We start from the raw sequence: 16,918 nt of genomic DNA on the forward strand, positions 1-16,918 counted from the left end.
GTCAGGTCAGGGGCTGGTCAAGTAGCTAGCTGCATACGTGGACGTGGGAGAAGAGAGACGTGTGTGTGGGGGCAGGGGGAGTAAAGGAAGTAACGCATTGTGGTCAGCGCGATGCTTTTTGTCATATTGTATTGATCTCGATTTCCCTGACTCTCTCCGTTCCACATCCGTGTCTACGTTCCTCCAGCAATGAGGCCTACCTAGCCTCCTACTTTGACAAGACAAAAGAGTTGGATGTATCTCACAAAACTCTGGCAAGCGAGAGCGTTAGATGCGAGGATGAACGATCACGGGGGAGTGTTTCTGGTGTGGTACGTGATATCTGAACGGTCGGACGAATTGATAGAAATACACACCGTAGCCTGTTACTCGCGCGTCCGGCGCTTGCAACATGAATTCGTATCAATCGTTGTGTTCATTCCTGGTCCGAGAGCATTTCAGATGGCCAAATCGACGAAAATGGATGGATAGATTTACGTGTTTCCTATATATCGACGGGGTGGGGGGGGGGATTGGGGGGAAAATGGGAAAAAAATCCTCGTTAGCGGCGTCGAAGCCAGCTAGCTCTGCTAGAGGAGCAGACGCAAGCAGCTCATGAGCCGGCAATAAACAGTAAATGTGGTAGGAGCAGTAGGGGGCGTAACGGCGTGCCGCAACGAATCCCCACTGCTCCACCGTCCGTCCGTCCGACCAACCGACCATCGACTATCCATCCGCGCGCATAGATACAGAGTAAAGAAGCCGAGCGACCAAGCAATTGGTCGGCCGCTCGTTTGTTCCGTGAGGAAATAGTTGGGAAGAAGAAGAGAAGAGAAGCGAAGAAAGGGAGCTGGTTGTGAAGCGAAGAAAACGACGGAGAAAGCAAGCACCAACAACCAGTCACTTTTTTGGTATCAAGCAAGGAGATGCGAAATGCGTCAAAAAAGGGAAGCCAAAAGGGGTTGTGCAGAAGAAGATGAAATCGAGCCGAAAAGGGGAATAGGCTCGGCAAGTGCGTAGAGGCGGCAAAGTGCGCCAGTGAGTCAGGCAAACGCGAGAACGACAGGTATTGACCACCTCGTCTCAATCCGAACTGCTGCCGCTCGACAAGGCTTGCGCATCCACAAGGCCAAAGGCCAGAAAAAGGTATCCAAAGGTTGCACCCGCTCCAAAGAGGAGCGTGATGCAGTGACGAAGTAGAAGCAGAAGGAAAAAACAAAAAAAGATCCACAACAGATTGCCATAGGCAAAGACCGACCGTTCAACTCCTACTTGCTAAACGAAAAGGGTATTTTCAAACTCACATCAGCATACCCAAACCAGAAACAGAAAGAAAAACATAGAAGCGCAATCATTGCAAGAGGAAGAAGATCAAGGATCAGACACGTGTGACTGTCCAATATCAAACACCATGAGCGGCCAAAGTTGGTTCTGAGTGCTGGCCGCCTGCGCCACTGCAGCTGCGCTAACAGCTGGATGTGGCGCGTGGAGACCACCTGCAGCAACTGCTTGCATGTCTGCAGCAGCGGCCATGGAGTCTCCCGGACGAGCCCCTGCTCCAGCGGCACCAGCGCCATTGGACCCTCGGTGGTTGTCTGATGTGCCCAGGGACATGAGTGTCGAGGCGTGGTGGTAGTCTTGAGGTAGGTTGGTGATCATCCACTGACGCCAGGCGTCGTTTTGATTGTGGGCATTGTGTGCGGCGGCAGCGACTGGTTGCTGGTACATGAAGGTCGTGTTGGACTCTTGAGTGGCAGCTGCTGAAGCAGCGGCGGCGTGGGCGGGATTGAGATTGGTAGGCTGGACACCAAACGATGACTGCTCGTACGTACTTGGACCATTTGGGTAGGACGAGAGCGAGGCTTGGTGGGATTCGGGGTACCCGGCATACTGCTGTCCTGGAACCGAGGTGTAAGGGTTCGAGTGTTGAGACATGGCGGACTCGTCAGCTTGATATGTATTTTGACTGGGCTTGTGCATATCCGGATTGGCACTGGAAGAGGGGTTGTATGAGACGGCATAGCCGTTATTGGTATAGGGAGCCGCTGTAGCACGCTCAGGGTGTGGAGATGGATTCGGTTCGGTTTTGAGCACAGCATTCGCTACAGCAGTGGCAGCGGTGGCTGTCTTCTTGGCTACGTGGTTGGTGATCCTTGAGATAGCGTGGTCGATTATAGCGCGGCAAGACCGCGCAAGCTTGCTGCCGGAGCCTGTTCTCTGTCAGCGGGACCCCGGGGCGTGTATCGCGGCAACTCAAACCTACCGAGAATTTTACCGCACTCATCAATAATCAGCAACCACATGTCCATTTCTTGGTTAAGCTTTGCCAGGTCAGACGACGTCAGGTCGTCCTTTCGTTGCGAATAGACAAAGAGTGTTGTGAAGATGGCAGCCAAGTAGACAGTGCAGTTGATCCAGGGCACATCCAAGCTCTTGTACTTCCGAATCTCATCCAGATGCCGCACCATCTTGGAAGCCGCCTCCATGCACACGTCGATGTTTTGCTCCAGCAGTTGGTTGTTCGTCGATCGGCACAGAGCAGGGTGATGGAGCATGAGGTTGAACTCTTGGTCCCAGAACTGGACGTAAAGAGAAAACACATAGTCCTCAGCATCCGCCCTCGAGCCTTCACGCAGCTCTGGCGGAAGCTGCTCGCGCCATTGCCTGTGGTCCTCTTCCAGTCTTCGCAGATTCGGCTCGTACGACTCAGAAGCCTGTCGGACCGCGTAGATGGTGCTGTACATTTGGGACGACAGGGCAACAATCTTGATTGCTTGCAGGCCGACGTGGAAGGAGCATTTGCGAAACTCGGTAAGATTGCTTTCAGACGGCAAAAAGTCATGAATCGGCTCGGGAAATTCGACGTCAATATCTTCCATGCGCAGCGGCATGGGGCGACCAAGCTTTCCAGATAGCGTAATGTGCAAGGCGTGTAGAGTCCAAAAGACTCGTTTTCTGTTTTCAATTTCGATGTGGTCCTTTTTTGGGGCGTCGTCGGCCCATGCTTTGGCAGAGCGGTGCAAGCCGAGTTCCACGGCGATTGCCAAGGTGATGGACGCCATCATCCACGCCGCCCCAGGTTTCGGGAAATTCCGCAGATGCAGGCAAAGCATTGTCAGCGCCTGCACATCCTTGATGGTGTGGCTCTGACACAAGGTGTAAAAGAAGCTCAGCGCATAACGATAGTGGGCATGCGCTTGTTTCAGCGACTCGGCATTGTTGTTGCGCGCGGAAAATTGGTACTTGATGATGGCGAGCACCATCTGCACCATGACTTCTTCTGCTGGGGTGGGCCTAAAATTCGGGTCGCCATAGATTTTGGACAGCTGTCACGCGGTTAGCGCTACCAAACAAGAGCGACACAGGGTCTCGTACCAAGTCCATAAAGTGTGGTTTATACATGATGGGTGCATAAGGGTGCAAACCACGAAAGTACCACGTCGCATAAGTCGCACATTCGCTGTAGCTGGCGGGGAGCTCTTCCTTCTTGGGCCGCTCGACTCCTGATCCGTTCATGGCAATGGCCAAACAGTGCTGGTACGACACGGGATTGTTCATGTCCTCGACGTCCTCGGGTACAAAGTCGCCCAGGTCGAGCTCCATGCCGTAAAAGGACAAGGACGTGCCCTTGATGGGACTGAGGACCGAGTTGGCAGACGAAACGCCCAAGTAATTGTCGCCATTGAGCCCGGTGCGAAAAGTGGGCAGATTCGCGACGCGAAAATTGTTGGAGTCGGCCGTGTTCCCATTCATGTCGTTGCCGGGCGGTGCGTATGACAGAGTATTGATGCTGGCGCCGGGCGACACAGAGCCCCACATTTGGCCGGTCGAGGACGAAGCATTGGGCCAGGCGGCAGATTCTTGGTGTTGAGGGGTGGGCGAGTAGGCATGCGACAAGTTTACGTCGGGCTCGACGCCGAGGTCGCGCAGCTGCTGGTGCAAGTGTGCGAGGGACTGTTTGAGCTGGTTGTTTTCGTACTCGAGGGCTTCGGTGTGGCCGCGAATGGTGGCGCGTCCGGTGATGCGGTCGGTCGTCTTGCACTCGGTGTTGTTTTGCATGCATGGTGAACAGCCGCCGGGTCTTGGGTCGCAGCGAATCTTGCGAACCTGTGTTGAAGAAGAGAATTTGGTTAGCTGCAGTGCGACGCGTGTGGTGGTGGAGGTGGAGAGGGAGGCATGCCTTGCAGCGGTCGCAGGCCTGGCCGGTGCGGGTGCTGGCCGACAGCTTCTTCTTGACCGAGGAGCTGAAGTCATCTTGCGAGTGGTGATCGGACTTGTGCAGCTTCGTCGCCTGGTGGTGAGGATTTGCAGCGCCGTCTGGCGCTGGACGCTTCGCAGGCATCATGCGGGCGCGGGCGTCAGTCGATGACACGGCGGTCGGCGGTGGGAGGAGGGTGGAAGATGCCGTGGCCGAGCGAGTGGAAGATGCCGTCCCGGGGGGGAGGGAGAGGGTACGTCTTATGTCCTGACGCGAAGGGGGACGCGGTTGAGCAACGGTAATTGCGGGCAGCAAGCTTGGCGCAAATGAAGGAGAGGAGAGATGAGATGGGATCTGGCAAGCTCGACTCGACGCGACTCGACTCGACTCGACTTGACTGCTCTCAGGCGCGGGCTCAGGCGGTTTTCCCTGGCGATGCAGACATGGAGGCTATCAGTCAGTCAGTCGGCCGACGACCTGGGCTGCAGTGCAGGTGAGAGCACAATCATGGCACGTGAGCCGGGCAATTATTGGGACTGTACCTTTAGGTACATGTCTGTCTTGGTTGCTGTTGCTGCCCTGGTGGTTCGCCCCGGTTGGGTCCAGCGCAGCCAGTCCAGTCCAGGGCAGGTCCAGGTCCTTCTGGGCCTCGACAGCCAACGGAACGGAACCACCAACACCACCACCGACCCTACCTTACACGATAAGGCCCAAATATACTCGACGCGCCCATCGCTCAGCCGCCGAATCTCGAGCACTAGTCGCTGCTTACCGCTGCAACGACCCGCCCCGAAAGAGTGCCCTGCTTTTGGCGCAAAAGAAACAGACCCCGAAGGAAAAATTGGCTGCGTCTACAATGGCCCTCGTCCACAGCCTCGAGCTGGCCCACTTGCCCGACGTCGCAGTCCACGCCGCCCTCTTCGACCACGTCGCAAACGCCGCCGACCTACGTCGCCACCTGCTCGACGGCAACCCAGACTATGAGTACGCCTTTCTCGACGTCACCACGGTACGCCATTGAATCCACCGTACACATCCACCACACCTTATCCCCACGGCCTCTCCGCACTTCACCTAATGTACCTTGTGCACCATGCTGCATGTGTACCCCGGATTCCCACTCCCATCCTTCTGCCACTCCCGTCACGTGCTCTTCTTTTTGCCTTTGGTTTCTTCCACAGATATTTGCCTCAGCACCTCAGCTAACCCGGACTGTCCTCCGCGCCTCGTAGATACTGTCTACGACTCACGTACTAGCCGCCGTGTTTCGCGCCGTCAACGATGCGCTACACGACCGCCTCAGGAGCCGCAACGTGCATTCCGAAGTCGTCTTTTGCCTAAGCCCCAACAACAATGTACGTCCGACGAGTCAAGGCGAGAACCTCATCACGCGCCCCATTTTGCCATCCTCCAGTCCCGTCCGTCTGTCGGCTCATTTGCTTGGTCGTTGTTGGACAGCCCGTCGCACCAAATTCCCCGTCCTTCATTCCGGTCGACGCTTTGATCGCCACACCCCACCCACCACCACCACCACCACGACACAACAATCATGGACTACTGACTGAGATTGACTGCTTGACTGACGCGTCCACCCCCAGATCGCCGAATCATTCCGCCGCTTCGGCATCCAAGACAGCACGCGGGCCCTTCTGGCCATCAAAATCACATCCACCACCCCATCAGCCCCGTCCCCCTTCCCATCTCTCCCCGCCCAAACCATCTCATCCCACCTCACCGCCAACGTCCACGGCACCCCGCTCCCCTTCGCCGACGCCGCCATCGCCCCCTTCACCGACCTGCCGCGCGTGCGCAAAATCTACAAGCTCGACGCCGCCGCGCCGAGTGCCCGTGGTAGGAATCCGAAAAAGGGCCAGGCCGCGCCGCCGCCGTTGCCTGTCAACGGTGTGGCAGGGGAAGGGAAGGGAGATGAGAGGGCTGACACGGAGGCATCCGTGTTGGGCATGATGGCGCTCAGAGGGTCGTAGTCGGTCTGCGGAGAGGGGGGTCGAAGAAGTCCCGGGAGAAGCGATGTGCCTTGTGCTGAGAGCAAAGACTTGGGAGACGAGTCTAGATGGCCGTTTGTCTCGCCTTGGCAGCTTCCGTGTGCGACCTCGAGTGCCACGAGCCAGGAAAAGAAACTTCATGGAAGGATGAGGACTAGTGAGAGGAGAGAGAGAGAGAGAGAGAGAGAGAGAGAGAGAGAGAGAGAAGAAAATTCAGGAATTCCATCTCACACTTGCACTAGTTGATCGAGCGGAAAATTGTGTCGCTTTGATACTACACCTCTACTACATCCCCTGTTCTACGTCATCCCCTTTAAAGAAAATGTAAGCGCCGCATTCAGCTCCCGTCAGGTACCAACGTTTTGCTCCATCCCGTCCCGTCCTGGGATATATACAATACAGGTAGCAATAGTCACGTTTCAATCAAGGCGAGATTTGGCGCTACGCGGTGGTAATAGATAAGGCTGTGTGGCTACCTAGCTCTGGCCCATCCACGTCGAATTTACCGGTACTCGGGGCGGACAAAGTCGGCGAACGTCTTGGGCTCCTCGTACGCGTGGTGGTCGTCTGCTAGACTGTTAGTTGGTGATTTTGTCGAGGTTGCGAGACACTTACGGCCGTGGTCTCCGTGGCCGTGGTCGTGGTCGTGGGACGCCTCGGGGCCGACGTAATCCATCTTGAGGCAGTTGCCGCACTCGGGGCAGCGCTCAAGAGGGCGCTCGCGGGACATCTGATTGCTGCGCGTCAACATTGACACCTTGGCGCAACACCAGCCAAACTTACCGTCAGCCAGATGACCGTGTGCGAGTCGGCAGGGAAACCAGTGCAGCCGGCGTACTGCTCGTCGCCGAAAGAACGGACAATGATCGGGTCATCAACCGTGCCTAGACAGTTGCGTCAACATTTTCCCCTTGCAATTGGCCATATGCAAGCCATCAAGCGCGCTTTCAGCGCATCTCTCAGCGCATTCGCCCACCACTCTCAATGTCTCTTACCGAGGCGCGAAGCGTCCAGGGGCTTCATGTCGAAGACATCGACGCCCTGGACCTTTCCGAGAATCTCGAGACGCTCGAGACCGGTGGCCTGCTCAAGGTCGGTGGGGATGGTGCCGGGGGCCGCGCCGGGGGGCAGGAGGTCTGCTTCGGTGTTGATTTCTGCGTCGTCCGACGGCGGACACGGAATTAGCCAGGAGCTCTATCTCTGCATTCTTTTCTCTCTTCTCCCCCAAACAGCCGCGCGGGACCGCGGTCCGTCGTTTGCGGGGAACGGAGCACTGCTAACCCTCAAGCTTCTTGATCTTCTTGTCCTGCTGACCGGGGAGAGGGTCCGACTTGGACGGAGTGGCTTCGCCTGGTGCGATAGGGCTGGTCAGCTTCGCGTGCCTTGGTTTTCTCGATGCTGTGGTTTTGCCAGGAGCTTACGGCGAATGACCGAGGACGCAAAGCTGCGCGCGACGGCAGGGCGGATGACGGCCCGCCTGGCGACGGCGAAGGCGGAGCGCTGGAGGAACATGTTGACGGGCAATGGATGCGGAGTGGAGAGATACGGCAGGGCGGATGGGCGTGCAGGTGCTTGACGTGAGAGTAAGAAGTCGAACGATGCGGATCAAGTTCGGCATTTTCGGCAGGCACTGACCACCACCAAATAGCTCGCCCTTATTTCCAATCGCCTTCTGCATCTTCTCGGCCTTATCTACGACTCTCAGTCTTCTCTGTCTATTGCGCTATACAACCTCTCGACTTCTCAGTTCCTCCATCTCCGCCGAGGTATACCCCATCTCCGCCAAAATCTCATCACTGTGCTCTCCAAGGAATGGCGCCCGCGATCGGATGCTCCCCTTGGTCTCGCTGAATTTGACCGGGACGCCAATCACCCTCAATTCACCCGCTTCGACATCTTCGCAGGGCAATGACTCCACCATGTTTCGGGCTTGGATCTGCGGATGCTGAAAGGCTTTTTCGATGGTGTTTACAGGGCCATGAGCCAGACCACTACCGTCAAACACCACCATCCACTCTTCAATTGGCTTTTCGCGTAATATATCATTCAGAATGGCGTCCAGAGTCTCACGATGTTGCACCCGTGCTCCATTGGTCTGGAATCTTGGATCATGGAGGAGATCCTTTCTTCCAATCCTTTCCGCCAGGATTTTGAATTGACGGTCGTTGTTTGCACCAAGGGCCATGTACCCATCCTTGGCCTTGAAGGTATTGTACGGAGCAATGCTCGGATGAGCATTTCCGTACCGTTTGCCTTCCAGGCCGAGGTTCAACCAACTGGCACCAATGTTGACAAGTAAAGATATCTGCGTCTCAAACAGCGACGCGTCGAGTTTCTGACCTTTGCCGGTCTTTTCTCGAGCCTTCAAGGCCGCAAGGATCGCTCCATGCATGTACAGTCCAGTGCACATGTCGACCATGCCAAGTCCTGGACGTACTGGAAGCTGACCTGGTTCTCCGGAAATGTGCATGAGGCCAGCCTCGGCCGCTGCAATGGCATCGTAGCCCGCGCGCTTTGCGTAGGGACCGCTTGGGCCGTAGCCTGGAGTAAGGTGAGTTTGATATCGAGACCACGGCTTACACATACCGGAGATTGAGGCGTAAATGATGTGTGGGTTGATCCTTGAGACAACGTCGTATCCGATCCCTAGCTCCTCTACCTTGCCAGGCACAAAGTTTTCAATCAACACGTCGGACGACTTTGCCAGCTTCAGCAAGATGTCTCGACCCTCAGGCTTCTTCAGGTCCAGGGTGATGGACCGCTTGTTTCTGTTGATGGCGTTGAAGTAAAACGACATGGGCCCTTTTGTCTTCCACTTCCCAGCTTCGCCGCTGACTGTCCACTGCCTGCTATCGTCCTGAGATGCGTCAGCATAATCCCGAGAAACTTTGATATCCTTACCCCGGTTCCCCTCTGCTCGACTTTGATCACATCCGCGCCATAGTCTGCCAGGATTTGGGTACAGAATGGTGCCTGTTGATCCAATCAATTGGCGGAAAGGTCAAGCTTCTCAGCGCCATACGCACAGCTAAAATCCGTGACAGATCAAGAACCTTCAGACCTGCCAGTGGTCCTTGGGAGCCTTCGTCCCGTGCCGACGTCGACAGTAACTTTGGCGCGGCAGGTTTCGAAAGGCTGGGTGATTGGAGGTGTCGTCGAAGCAACTGCAACCTTTTCACGGCGGTTCTCCACATATTGGCGGCACCAAGGTCAGGAGTTCGATGAGTCGAGACGCTCGTCGTTCAAAGATTGTTGTCCCAGGTACGCGTTTACCTTCTGAGCTAACTGCGGGGTTGTTGCATGGAGTCGCTGCGGCTAGAGCTACCATCCGAGGTCGATCAAACATGGAACCAAGCAGTTCGATGTTTCTACGGCTTCCAGCCGACAACTTGGAAAGGAAATAACTTTATTCGGAACTATGAACAGAATCAAGTCGCAGGCCTGCAGTGCCCAACGAAGTCTTGAATGTGCCGCAGCTGACGGTCTGCAGAGCTACAAGTTTTTCAAAGGTGGCGTTGGGCATAGGCCACAGTTATCTTCAAGACTTGAGGGTCAGAATCGAGAATCAAGGACGATACATGCAAGAGCTACGGAATACCTGCCCGATCTGCCAGACCTTTCAGAATCGCAGCGCGCCGTCAGGGGCGCCATTTCAAAAATCTGCACCAGGTTCCCGGACGAGTACTGGCTCGTCCGTGATAACGAGAAAAAATCGGCCGAGCGAGTTCACCACGGCCATTGCCAGACATGGATGGCTCGGCATCTGCATGCCCGCGGCGTACGGAGGCTCCGAGCTAGGGCTGGCCGAAGCCGTGACCATGGTGCAGACAGTTGCCGAATCGGGCGGTGGATTCTCGGCCACCTCTAGCATCCACATGAACATCTTTGGGTTGGCGCCCGTCGTCAAGTTTGGCGTCGAAAAGCAAAAGAGGAGATTTCTACCTCCGTTGATTGAGGGAAAGAACAAGGGTAAAGGCGCCTTTTACAACGTATCAAGAGTAGATCATGTTGACAAACGTAGTTGCTTTGCCGCCACAGAGCCCAACACGGGCCTCGACACGCTCAAGCTGCAATCGACAGCTACCAAGACGCCAAACGGCCAGGCGTATGTTCTCCGCGGTAGCAAGACCTGGACATCAACCGCGCAACAAGCATCCAAAATCCTCATCCTCGCACGCACGACCTCTTTATCCGACGTGGAAAAGCCCTCCTCGCACGGCCTCTCCCTCTTCTACACGCCACTCGACCGGGCCGCCGTGTCCATCGCCGACATTCCCAAAATGGGCCGCGCAGCCGTCGACTCCAACGCGCTGCACTTTGACGGATGGCGCGTGCCAGCGAGCGACCGCATTGGGCGCGAGGGCGCGAGGGCGCCGGCTCCAAGCACATCCTGCACGACATGAACGCCGAGCGTATCCTGCTGGCCGACGAGGCCGTCGGCCTGGGCTTCGCGGCGCTGCGGCGCGCCTCGCGGTACGCGGGCGAGCGCGTCGTCTTTGGCCGCGCCGTCGGCGCCAACCAGGGGGTGCAGCACCCGCTGGCGGCCAGCTGGGTGGAGCTCGAGGCGGCACGCATGTTCGACGAGGGCTGCCAGACGGGCGAGTATGCCAACGCTGTCAAGTGGTAGGCGAGCGAGACGGCGTTTCGCTCGTGCGAGAGGGCCGTCGTGGCGCATTGCGGCATGGGGTATGCGAAGGAGTACCATGTAGAGCGGTATCTGAGGGAGGTTTTGGTGCCGAGGATCGCGCCTGTGAGTAGAGAGATGTGTCTGAATTATATTGGGGAGAGGGTTCTGGGACTGCCAAAAAGCTATTGAGTTGATGCACTGATCATTAAGTGCCAAATATCCTGGCAGTCACGTCGCTTTGGGAGCAGATGGAGGGGATCATTCATACACTCAAGTAGGTGATCAATTAGAAGCACTCATGGCAAATCAGACCAAAAGATTTGGTATCAATGTGACAAAATCCTTGGGGCGTTGACAAGGACCATTCATCTGTGATGTCCCAATGGGTGCGCATGTGCTCCCAAAACGAGGCACGCGAGGAAAATAAAACAGATGAGAACAAGAAAAACAAAACACCATTTTTGATGCCTACATGCTAGACCGACTACATGCATACACTACACACTACGACTACTACTGATTGACTGACGACTAAAGAAAAAGATTAATTTTTTGTGGCTCCTGCTGTCCGTCCACTTCCCCAACCATCTCTCCACCCAAAACCCCCCACCACTCCCACTCCTGACCAACCCAAAAGAAAAAAAAAATAAAAAAAAATGCTCGAATCCTACTCCCACTCTCTGTTCCACTTTCGCTCCAAAGCCGCCGCACATCGCGCCCAAACACCGCGCGGTCTCATGGCCACTCACTGCGTCCATCCGATTGCATGGTTGCCGTCCAACCAACCGACCAGCAAACAGCCAAATTAACCCTTGACCACTCGAGACAACAATCCAGCAATTCCTTTGCTTCCGATTTTCTTTGCCTTCCATGCCCACGCCACTCTCAGTATTAAAGCATTACCATTACTTCGACCAGCAACGCTACCAGATCCCCTGGCTGTCACTGCCGCACATTCCTCCAAGATTAAACTCTGATGACGACTCGAATGCCCACAGCCCTCGCTTCCCTGACGCAACACGCCATACACGTCCGGCCCACGCGAGCCACGAGCGCGTTCTCGCCGCGATCAGCGCACCACGCGCGTGCCAGAAGCGCGGGATCGCAGCCGCCCATAATGCTCGCCGAGCCCCTGGGCGGCCTCGCATCAATGATGAGCACCTCGCCCGATGCGGCCGTCTCGTCGAGCAATGAGATGCTCGACGACGAAGGCGAGCTGTGGTGGGACTGGGCGAGCAGTTCCAGCGGCGAGACGACGCGGAACTTGTGCGCCGCGTGAAGTGGATGCGCAGGATAGCGGCGCGACGACAGCTTGCGCGGCGGCGGGAGAGGTGGCTCGGGAGGGTGCGCCGTCGTCGAGTCGTGCCGGCCGTCTGGGTGCGGGCTGTTGTTAGCATTGGTGCTGGCGCCGCTGCTATCGTTGATGGGCCCACGGCAGAGACGGAGGAATTTGTTGTTTGGAGGTGGCGTGCAAGGAAAGGCTGTTATGAAGTTGACGTCGTACGTGAGCGCCAGAGTCGTGCTCGTCTCGGGCGAGGTGAAAGTGAGATGGGCCGAATACGTGGGTGTAGGCGTGTCGTCCGTGTCACTGTCGTGAGTCTCCAACGAGGGCGGAGGTGTCTCTGGACTCAGGGCGAGTTTGGTGAATCTAATGTTGGAGAAGGGCACCTCGTATAGGTCCCTCGGGACGTTAAAGTCCTCCTCGGAGACAGCATTGACCTGCTTTCCAGCAAGAAAGTCCGAGTCTCTTGCGATCAGGTCTGCTTGCTCGATTCTTGCCTTGCTCTTTTTCCCCTGCGACGGTGGAATGATGGCATTGACAACATCAACCCACATGTCATGAAAGCCTTCAGGAACACATGGCACACTTATCCACCCAACACACTCTTTTGCGCCATCAAGGGCACCAAGTACCCTACCAATGACACAGCTCTTGCTCCACCAGCTACGTCCAGAGTATAGAAAGCCGCCGTACAAATTTGCCGAGTCACCCAATGCAGCAACAGCGAGCTTGTCATTCTCCAGCAGGGTGGACATGAGGAGATGAGAGATTGGCTCGCCGGGGAGAACGAGGCCGGAAAGATATGTCCGGCTGAGCCACCCACCAATGTCTGGCGGCTTGCTATCATTGCTGCGTACAGACGTGTCTCTTCGAAGCAGTGACGGTCTGAAAGATGACGGTGGCGGAGGGGGCGCAACCGACGGTTGTAGCTGCACGGAGCGGCTGGTGACCAACCTGTTGAGGTCGGGGCGCCTGAGCGCATCATCAAAGTAACCCCCTGAATCCTTGACAGATCGTGGAGACGCAAGTGGAGTAGCAAGCGGGGTGCCGTAGATGCTCGTCGTTGCGGGTGTTGGCGTGTCTTGCAGTTTGGACGTCAGGCTGGAAGTCAGCTCGGACAAGTTGGCCCAACCCAACGACTCTGCAAAGAAAAGGAGACCAGAGAGCTGCCGATCTCGGTGTCTTGGCTTCAGCCAGAATTCGGTCTCTCGAGGTTCCTCCTGCTCTTCTATGCGAGTGTAATTCAAAGCTGCTAGGAATCCTCGTCTTTTGGGCGTCAGTGGCGCCGGCTCTTCTTCGATTATCTCAACGTTCTCCATGAAGCGCCTGGCCAGGACGAGGTCCCAGTCGGTTTTGCGGGTCTTCATATTAGCGAAATTACGAACTTCTGCCGCTGTCAAATGCAGCTTGTCCGTGACCTCCTGAACACTCAACCCTGATATTGCATCGAGCCGCAGAAGCAACTCTGACGCCAGCAAAATCTGGAGCAGGAGCATATCGCGCTCGCATGGTCCGTCAAAATGCTCCTCTTCAGAATCTCCAGTCCCGCCTTCCCACAGCAGCTGTCCTAGCCGGATTCGCCATTCGACAGTGCCAAAATCGCACCAAATCCCCTTGGTTCTCAGGATCCGGACCAGAGTCTCGATTTGCACCTTGAGGCCTGTAGGATCCCCGGTTGAGCCATCAAACCTCGGCGGCATCAAGAACTTGCTGAAGAGGTGGGCGTAGAGCTCTCCTGTCGACTGCGTATCCAGAATGGTCGTCCGTCCGCCACTGTCCCGGTAAGTCTGGTGGCAACGACTCAGCTCCATCAATCTTTCGTAAATGAAGCGCTGGTCCAGCCACTTGATTCCTAGCTTTTCCGGGGCTGATTGTAGCAACTCGCGATTCAAAAACGCCTCCTCATCTTCATCCTGTGTCCGGAAGCGGTCCGCCTTGGCCTCCTCGAGAAAGTGTTCGACTCCTGTCGTGCCAACCTCCAGTCCTTGCGCGCTCAACATGCTTGGCACCTCCACGACATCGATCTCGTGTCCAACGGACTGTCCGGGACCGGCATTCTGTTGATCCTCCTCGCAGGTGTGAGGCCGCAAGGTCGCCGCGATGAATGCTGCGTGGGGCAATCGTGGGCAGTCCGACACGTCCTGGAGGTTCACGTCCTGGTCGAAAGGAAAGTCGACCCTTGGAGTTCGCCGGCCTTTGGTCTTTTCGACTGCGAATCTTGGGGCGCCAGAAAAGAGCTTGGGAATATCTTCGGCCGTCAAACCTACAACGTCCATGTTGTCAGCATCTTGTTCTTCCGGCCCGGCCTCTGCTTGTTATTTCCTTCCCCTGAGGGCCGGACCACCTGGTAGCGGGAGCAGACGGCGGCCAATACGCACCCCTTTGGTCAAGACTCGTGCGCTCCTCTGCTATGACGTCGGACTGGGCATCATGGTCGTGGTCGTCGTCAATGGCAGGCGTGACGAGCGTCTCACTTATGGAGCGGGCCGAGGGAGCGGCGGCGGTTCCGTCATGATTGTCGAGCTTGGTCAGGGTAGCTCTCGAGCGGCGACGCTTTTTGAGGGTGCCTCTGACGGGGTCGGGAACGAGAGATTTGCGGCGCGGTGGGGGCGGCGTTTCTTGTTGCTGGTCACAAGCAGACGGCATGTCAGCGCGTGCTGGTACCTAACATGGCAGACACGACACGAGGAAGGGGACCAACATGGAGAGGATGTTCGGCGGGGCTGGTGGTCCTCCGCAGCTGCCATCTCTCCTGTATCTCTTTGGTGAAGGAGGAAAAGAGCTGGCGCAGGTAGTCGCGCTTTCTGAGGCGGTGGTCTGGTTTTTCAACGTGGATGGCGGCATCCTGATCAGGCGCGTTCCTCCTGCGCCAGCCAAAGGGCATGTTGCACCTTGGGTGGCGGTGGGCGGTTGGGTGGGGTGCTGCGGCTTGGGAGGGGAATGGGTCGTGTGTTTTGCGAGGCAGCGACGTATTTCTTGTTGCCGACGCGGACGAGGCAGACGAGGCCTGAGCAGCGCTCGCAGCATACACCGCTCATTGCCCGATATCGCGCGCGTGCGTTCAGGGGCGAGCGTCTCTTGGGAGGAATCAAAGCTTCCAGGGCCAGGTCGGACCGGCGGGTCATGATGGGCAAGAGAAGAGAAAAGAGAGAGGAAGAGAGAGGAGTAGCACGTTCCGGGAGGTTGGTTGCTGCACTGTATCACGGCTGGCAGGCAAACAGGGCCACACCCTGGTCGGGCAGGATGGGACTGCTTGTTGATACGGATAAGTCAACTAGCTGGGGCGCTGCTGCAGGTGCAGATGCACGCTGCCAGGTGGCTGTCTGTGCGAGGACTGGGACGCGCACGGCACGGCGGTCAGTGTGGGCGGCCATGGGGTGAGCATGGAGGAGGAGGAGGAGGAGGAGGAGAGGGAGGTGGTGGTGGTGATGATGAAGATGGAGAAGAGGTGGACGACAGGTACTACACAAGGCCTGACAGGAGCTGTGCTGTGGGAGGGTGCCGTGGGTGGCGGGGAAAAGCTTCGACGATGGGTTCCAGGTTGCTTCTCCCGCGCTTCGGCTCGACTTCTGGAATCCCGTCCCACCTCACCTCTGCTCAGCCGGCCCGAACCAGGCAGTGCAGCCAACCAACCGGCCCGCCCGACTCTCCATCCGCCTGGGCTCTAGTCCCGCGACAACCACCAACTGCACCAATTCCATTTGTCAACGGGCCATGAGACCGTCCTGCGGTCCCGACGCTCACCCACCACCAACCCATCATTTGTGTCTCGATTCCGTTTCAGCCTCGTCGAGTCTTTGTCCATCTCCGTCCATTTCCAATACAAATTTCAAATCCCCTAGGAACCTCTTGGTCTGCACGATGGACTGGACGCAGCATCGGCATCGATTCAAAGCGGGCATGGCGTCGACAACGTGGGGTCTGAGTTGTATCGAGGAATGTCAAATATAAAAAACATGGGCGCTGTACACCGGAATTGGCTGCAACTATAGCTCCTGTAGCTCCCTAGCACTAAACCAGCATACAGGAACTTTGCTTACTACCCTTACTCTTAACACACGCGTAAAACACGCGAGAGAGTGATGTAAACAGCTATTTTAAGACCCCGACCTAAACTACCAGTCGACATTCGTTAATCGATTCGACCAATCATGAAACCAGAGTTGGTTGATGGATGATTTGGAAGTGTCCGTTGGGTTAAACCAACGTCGCCCTTCACATCGTCCGTTGTCTATATAACTAGCGGATTTTGAGTAAATGCCTATCCTGAATTGAAGCCGTAATCGTGGGTGCCAAAACTCTTTGCACCCAAGCATCAGATCCTGGCATGTACTGCTGCGCCGGTTTGCTACACCTTTCCTTAAAGCGGGACGGGAGTTTCAGGTCTAGTGCTCCCACCTGGTTGCAAGTTCAAAAGAATCTGGCGTTGAAAGTGTAGTTAAGAATCCTCGGACAACCTAGCTCTACCAACCCTCTTGCGAGTGAGGTGCTGTTCATCCTCTTGTCGAGTTTGCTGGTGATATTTGAGTGATTCGAAGAAACGTTCAACCTCCTCTTTTTGCACATGGTAACCTCAGCCCTTGCAGAACATCACCCCGACCGTCATTACGTTGAAAGCAACTCCTCGGCATTGGGAAAAGGGCAGTTTAGGGGTTGTAGGTCTTCATTGGATAGCCGAAAGCCTAGAGCCTGGAGAGGTTCAGCAGAACCGACTACCTCTCAAGCTGCGTCGTGGGATGTATTGCAGCATTCTTCCGAAAGCTCCGCGGCGCTGAGATCTCCGGTCAGCACCAGAGCGATTCTGGGCGCTTAAAGTACGAAGGTGAATC

At 56.3% G+C, this 16,918-nt stretch overlaps 6 protein-coding genes across 6 annotated transcripts; 2 read left to right on the top strand and 4 right to left on the bottom strand.

Moving 5' to 3' along the window:
* Nucleotides 1-1,026: 1,026 nt before the first annotated feature.
* J3D65DRAFT_408169 (fungal-specific transcription factor domain-containing protein) lies at nucleotides 1,027-4,421 on the bottom strand. Its single transcript, XM_066795987.1, has 4 exons — nucleotides 4,160-4,421; nucleotides 3,355-4,086; nucleotides 2,243-3,305; nucleotides 1,027-2,189 (listed from the first exon to the last, which is right to left on the bottom strand). The coding sequence occupies exons 1-4, from the start codon at nucleotides 4,322-4,324 to the stop codon at nucleotides 1,351-1,353; spliced, it is 2,799 nt and encodes a 932-aa protein (XP_066654622.1). The 5' UTR covers nucleotides 4,325-4,421; the 3' UTR covers nucleotides 1,027-1,350.
* Nucleotides 4,422-4,845: 424 nt separating this feature from the next.
* J3D65DRAFT_627787 (kinase binding protein CGI-121-domain-containing protein) lies at nucleotides 4,846-6,562 on the top strand. Its single transcript, XM_066800571.1, has 3 exons — nucleotides 4,846-5,186; nucleotides 5,410-5,532; nucleotides 5,776-6,562. The coding sequence occupies exons 1-3, from the start codon at nucleotides 5,034-5,036 to the stop codon at nucleotides 6,160-6,162; spliced, it is 663 nt and encodes a 220-aa protein (XP_066654623.1). The 5' UTR covers nucleotides 4,846-5,033; the 3' UTR covers nucleotides 6,163-6,562.
* On the bottom strand, nucleotides 6,317-7,790 carry J3D65DRAFT_627791 (subunit IV of cytochrome c oxidase). The gene is made up of 6 exons (XM_066800572.1): nucleotides 7,602-7,790; nucleotides 7,462-7,530; nucleotides 7,176-7,334; nucleotides 6,964-7,064; nucleotides 6,796-6,910; nucleotides 6,317-6,747 (listed from the first exon to the last, which is right to left on the bottom strand). Exons 1-6 carry the CDS (start codon nucleotides 7,690-7,692, stop codon nucleotides 6,683-6,685), a joined length of 600 nt encoding a protein of 199 aa, XP_066654624.1. The 5' UTR covers nucleotides 7,693-7,790; the 3' UTR covers nucleotides 6,317-6,682.
* J3D65DRAFT_627793 (CoA-transferase) lies at nucleotides 7,791-9,590 on the bottom strand. The gene is made up of 4 exons (XM_066800573.1): nucleotides 9,207-9,590; nucleotides 9,082-9,153; nucleotides 8,767-9,037; nucleotides 7,791-8,721 (listed from the first exon to the last, which is right to left on the bottom strand). The coding sequence occupies exons 1-4, from the start codon at nucleotides 9,372-9,374 to the stop codon at nucleotides 7,904-7,906; spliced, it is 1,329 nt and encodes a 442-aa protein (XP_066654625.1). The 5' UTR covers nucleotides 9,375-9,590; the 3' UTR covers nucleotides 7,791-7,903.
* An 8-nt stretch (nucleotides 9,591-9,598) lies between these two features.
* J3D65DRAFT_646399 (acyl-CoA dehydrogenase) lies at nucleotides 9,599-10,996 on the top strand (the record flags this gene model as incomplete). Its single annotated transcript, XM_066802274.1, has 5 exons — nucleotides 9,599-9,871; nucleotides 9,906-10,149; nucleotides 10,183-10,511; nucleotides 10,550-10,803; nucleotides 10,840-10,996. 5 exons carry the CDS (start codon nucleotides 9,599-9,601, stop codon nucleotides 10,994-10,996), a joined length of 1,257 nt encoding a protein of 418 aa, XP_066654626.1.
* A 777-nt stretch (nucleotides 10,997-11,773) lies between these two features.
* Nucleotides 11,774-14,365, bottom strand: J3D65DRAFT_554577 (uncharacterized protein; the record flags this gene model as incomplete). The annotated part of the gene is made up of 2 exons (XM_066797190.1): nucleotides 11,774-12,938; nucleotides 12,987-14,365. The coding sequence occupies 2 exons, from the start codon at nucleotides 14,363-14,365 to the stop codon at nucleotides 11,774-11,776; spliced, it is 2,544 nt and encodes an 847-aa protein (XP_066654627.1).
* Nucleotides 14,366-16,918: the final 2,553 nt, after the last annotated feature.

This window comes from Phyllosticta citribraziliensis (assembly GCF_038025025.1).
Source record: "Phyllosticta citribraziliensis strain CPC 17464 chromosome Unknown J3D65scaffold_7, whole genome shotgun sequence".
NCBI classification, from domain to species: Eukaryota; Fungi; Ascomycota; class Dothideomycetes; order Botryosphaeriales; family Phyllostictaceae; genus Phyllosticta; species Phyllosticta citribraziliensis.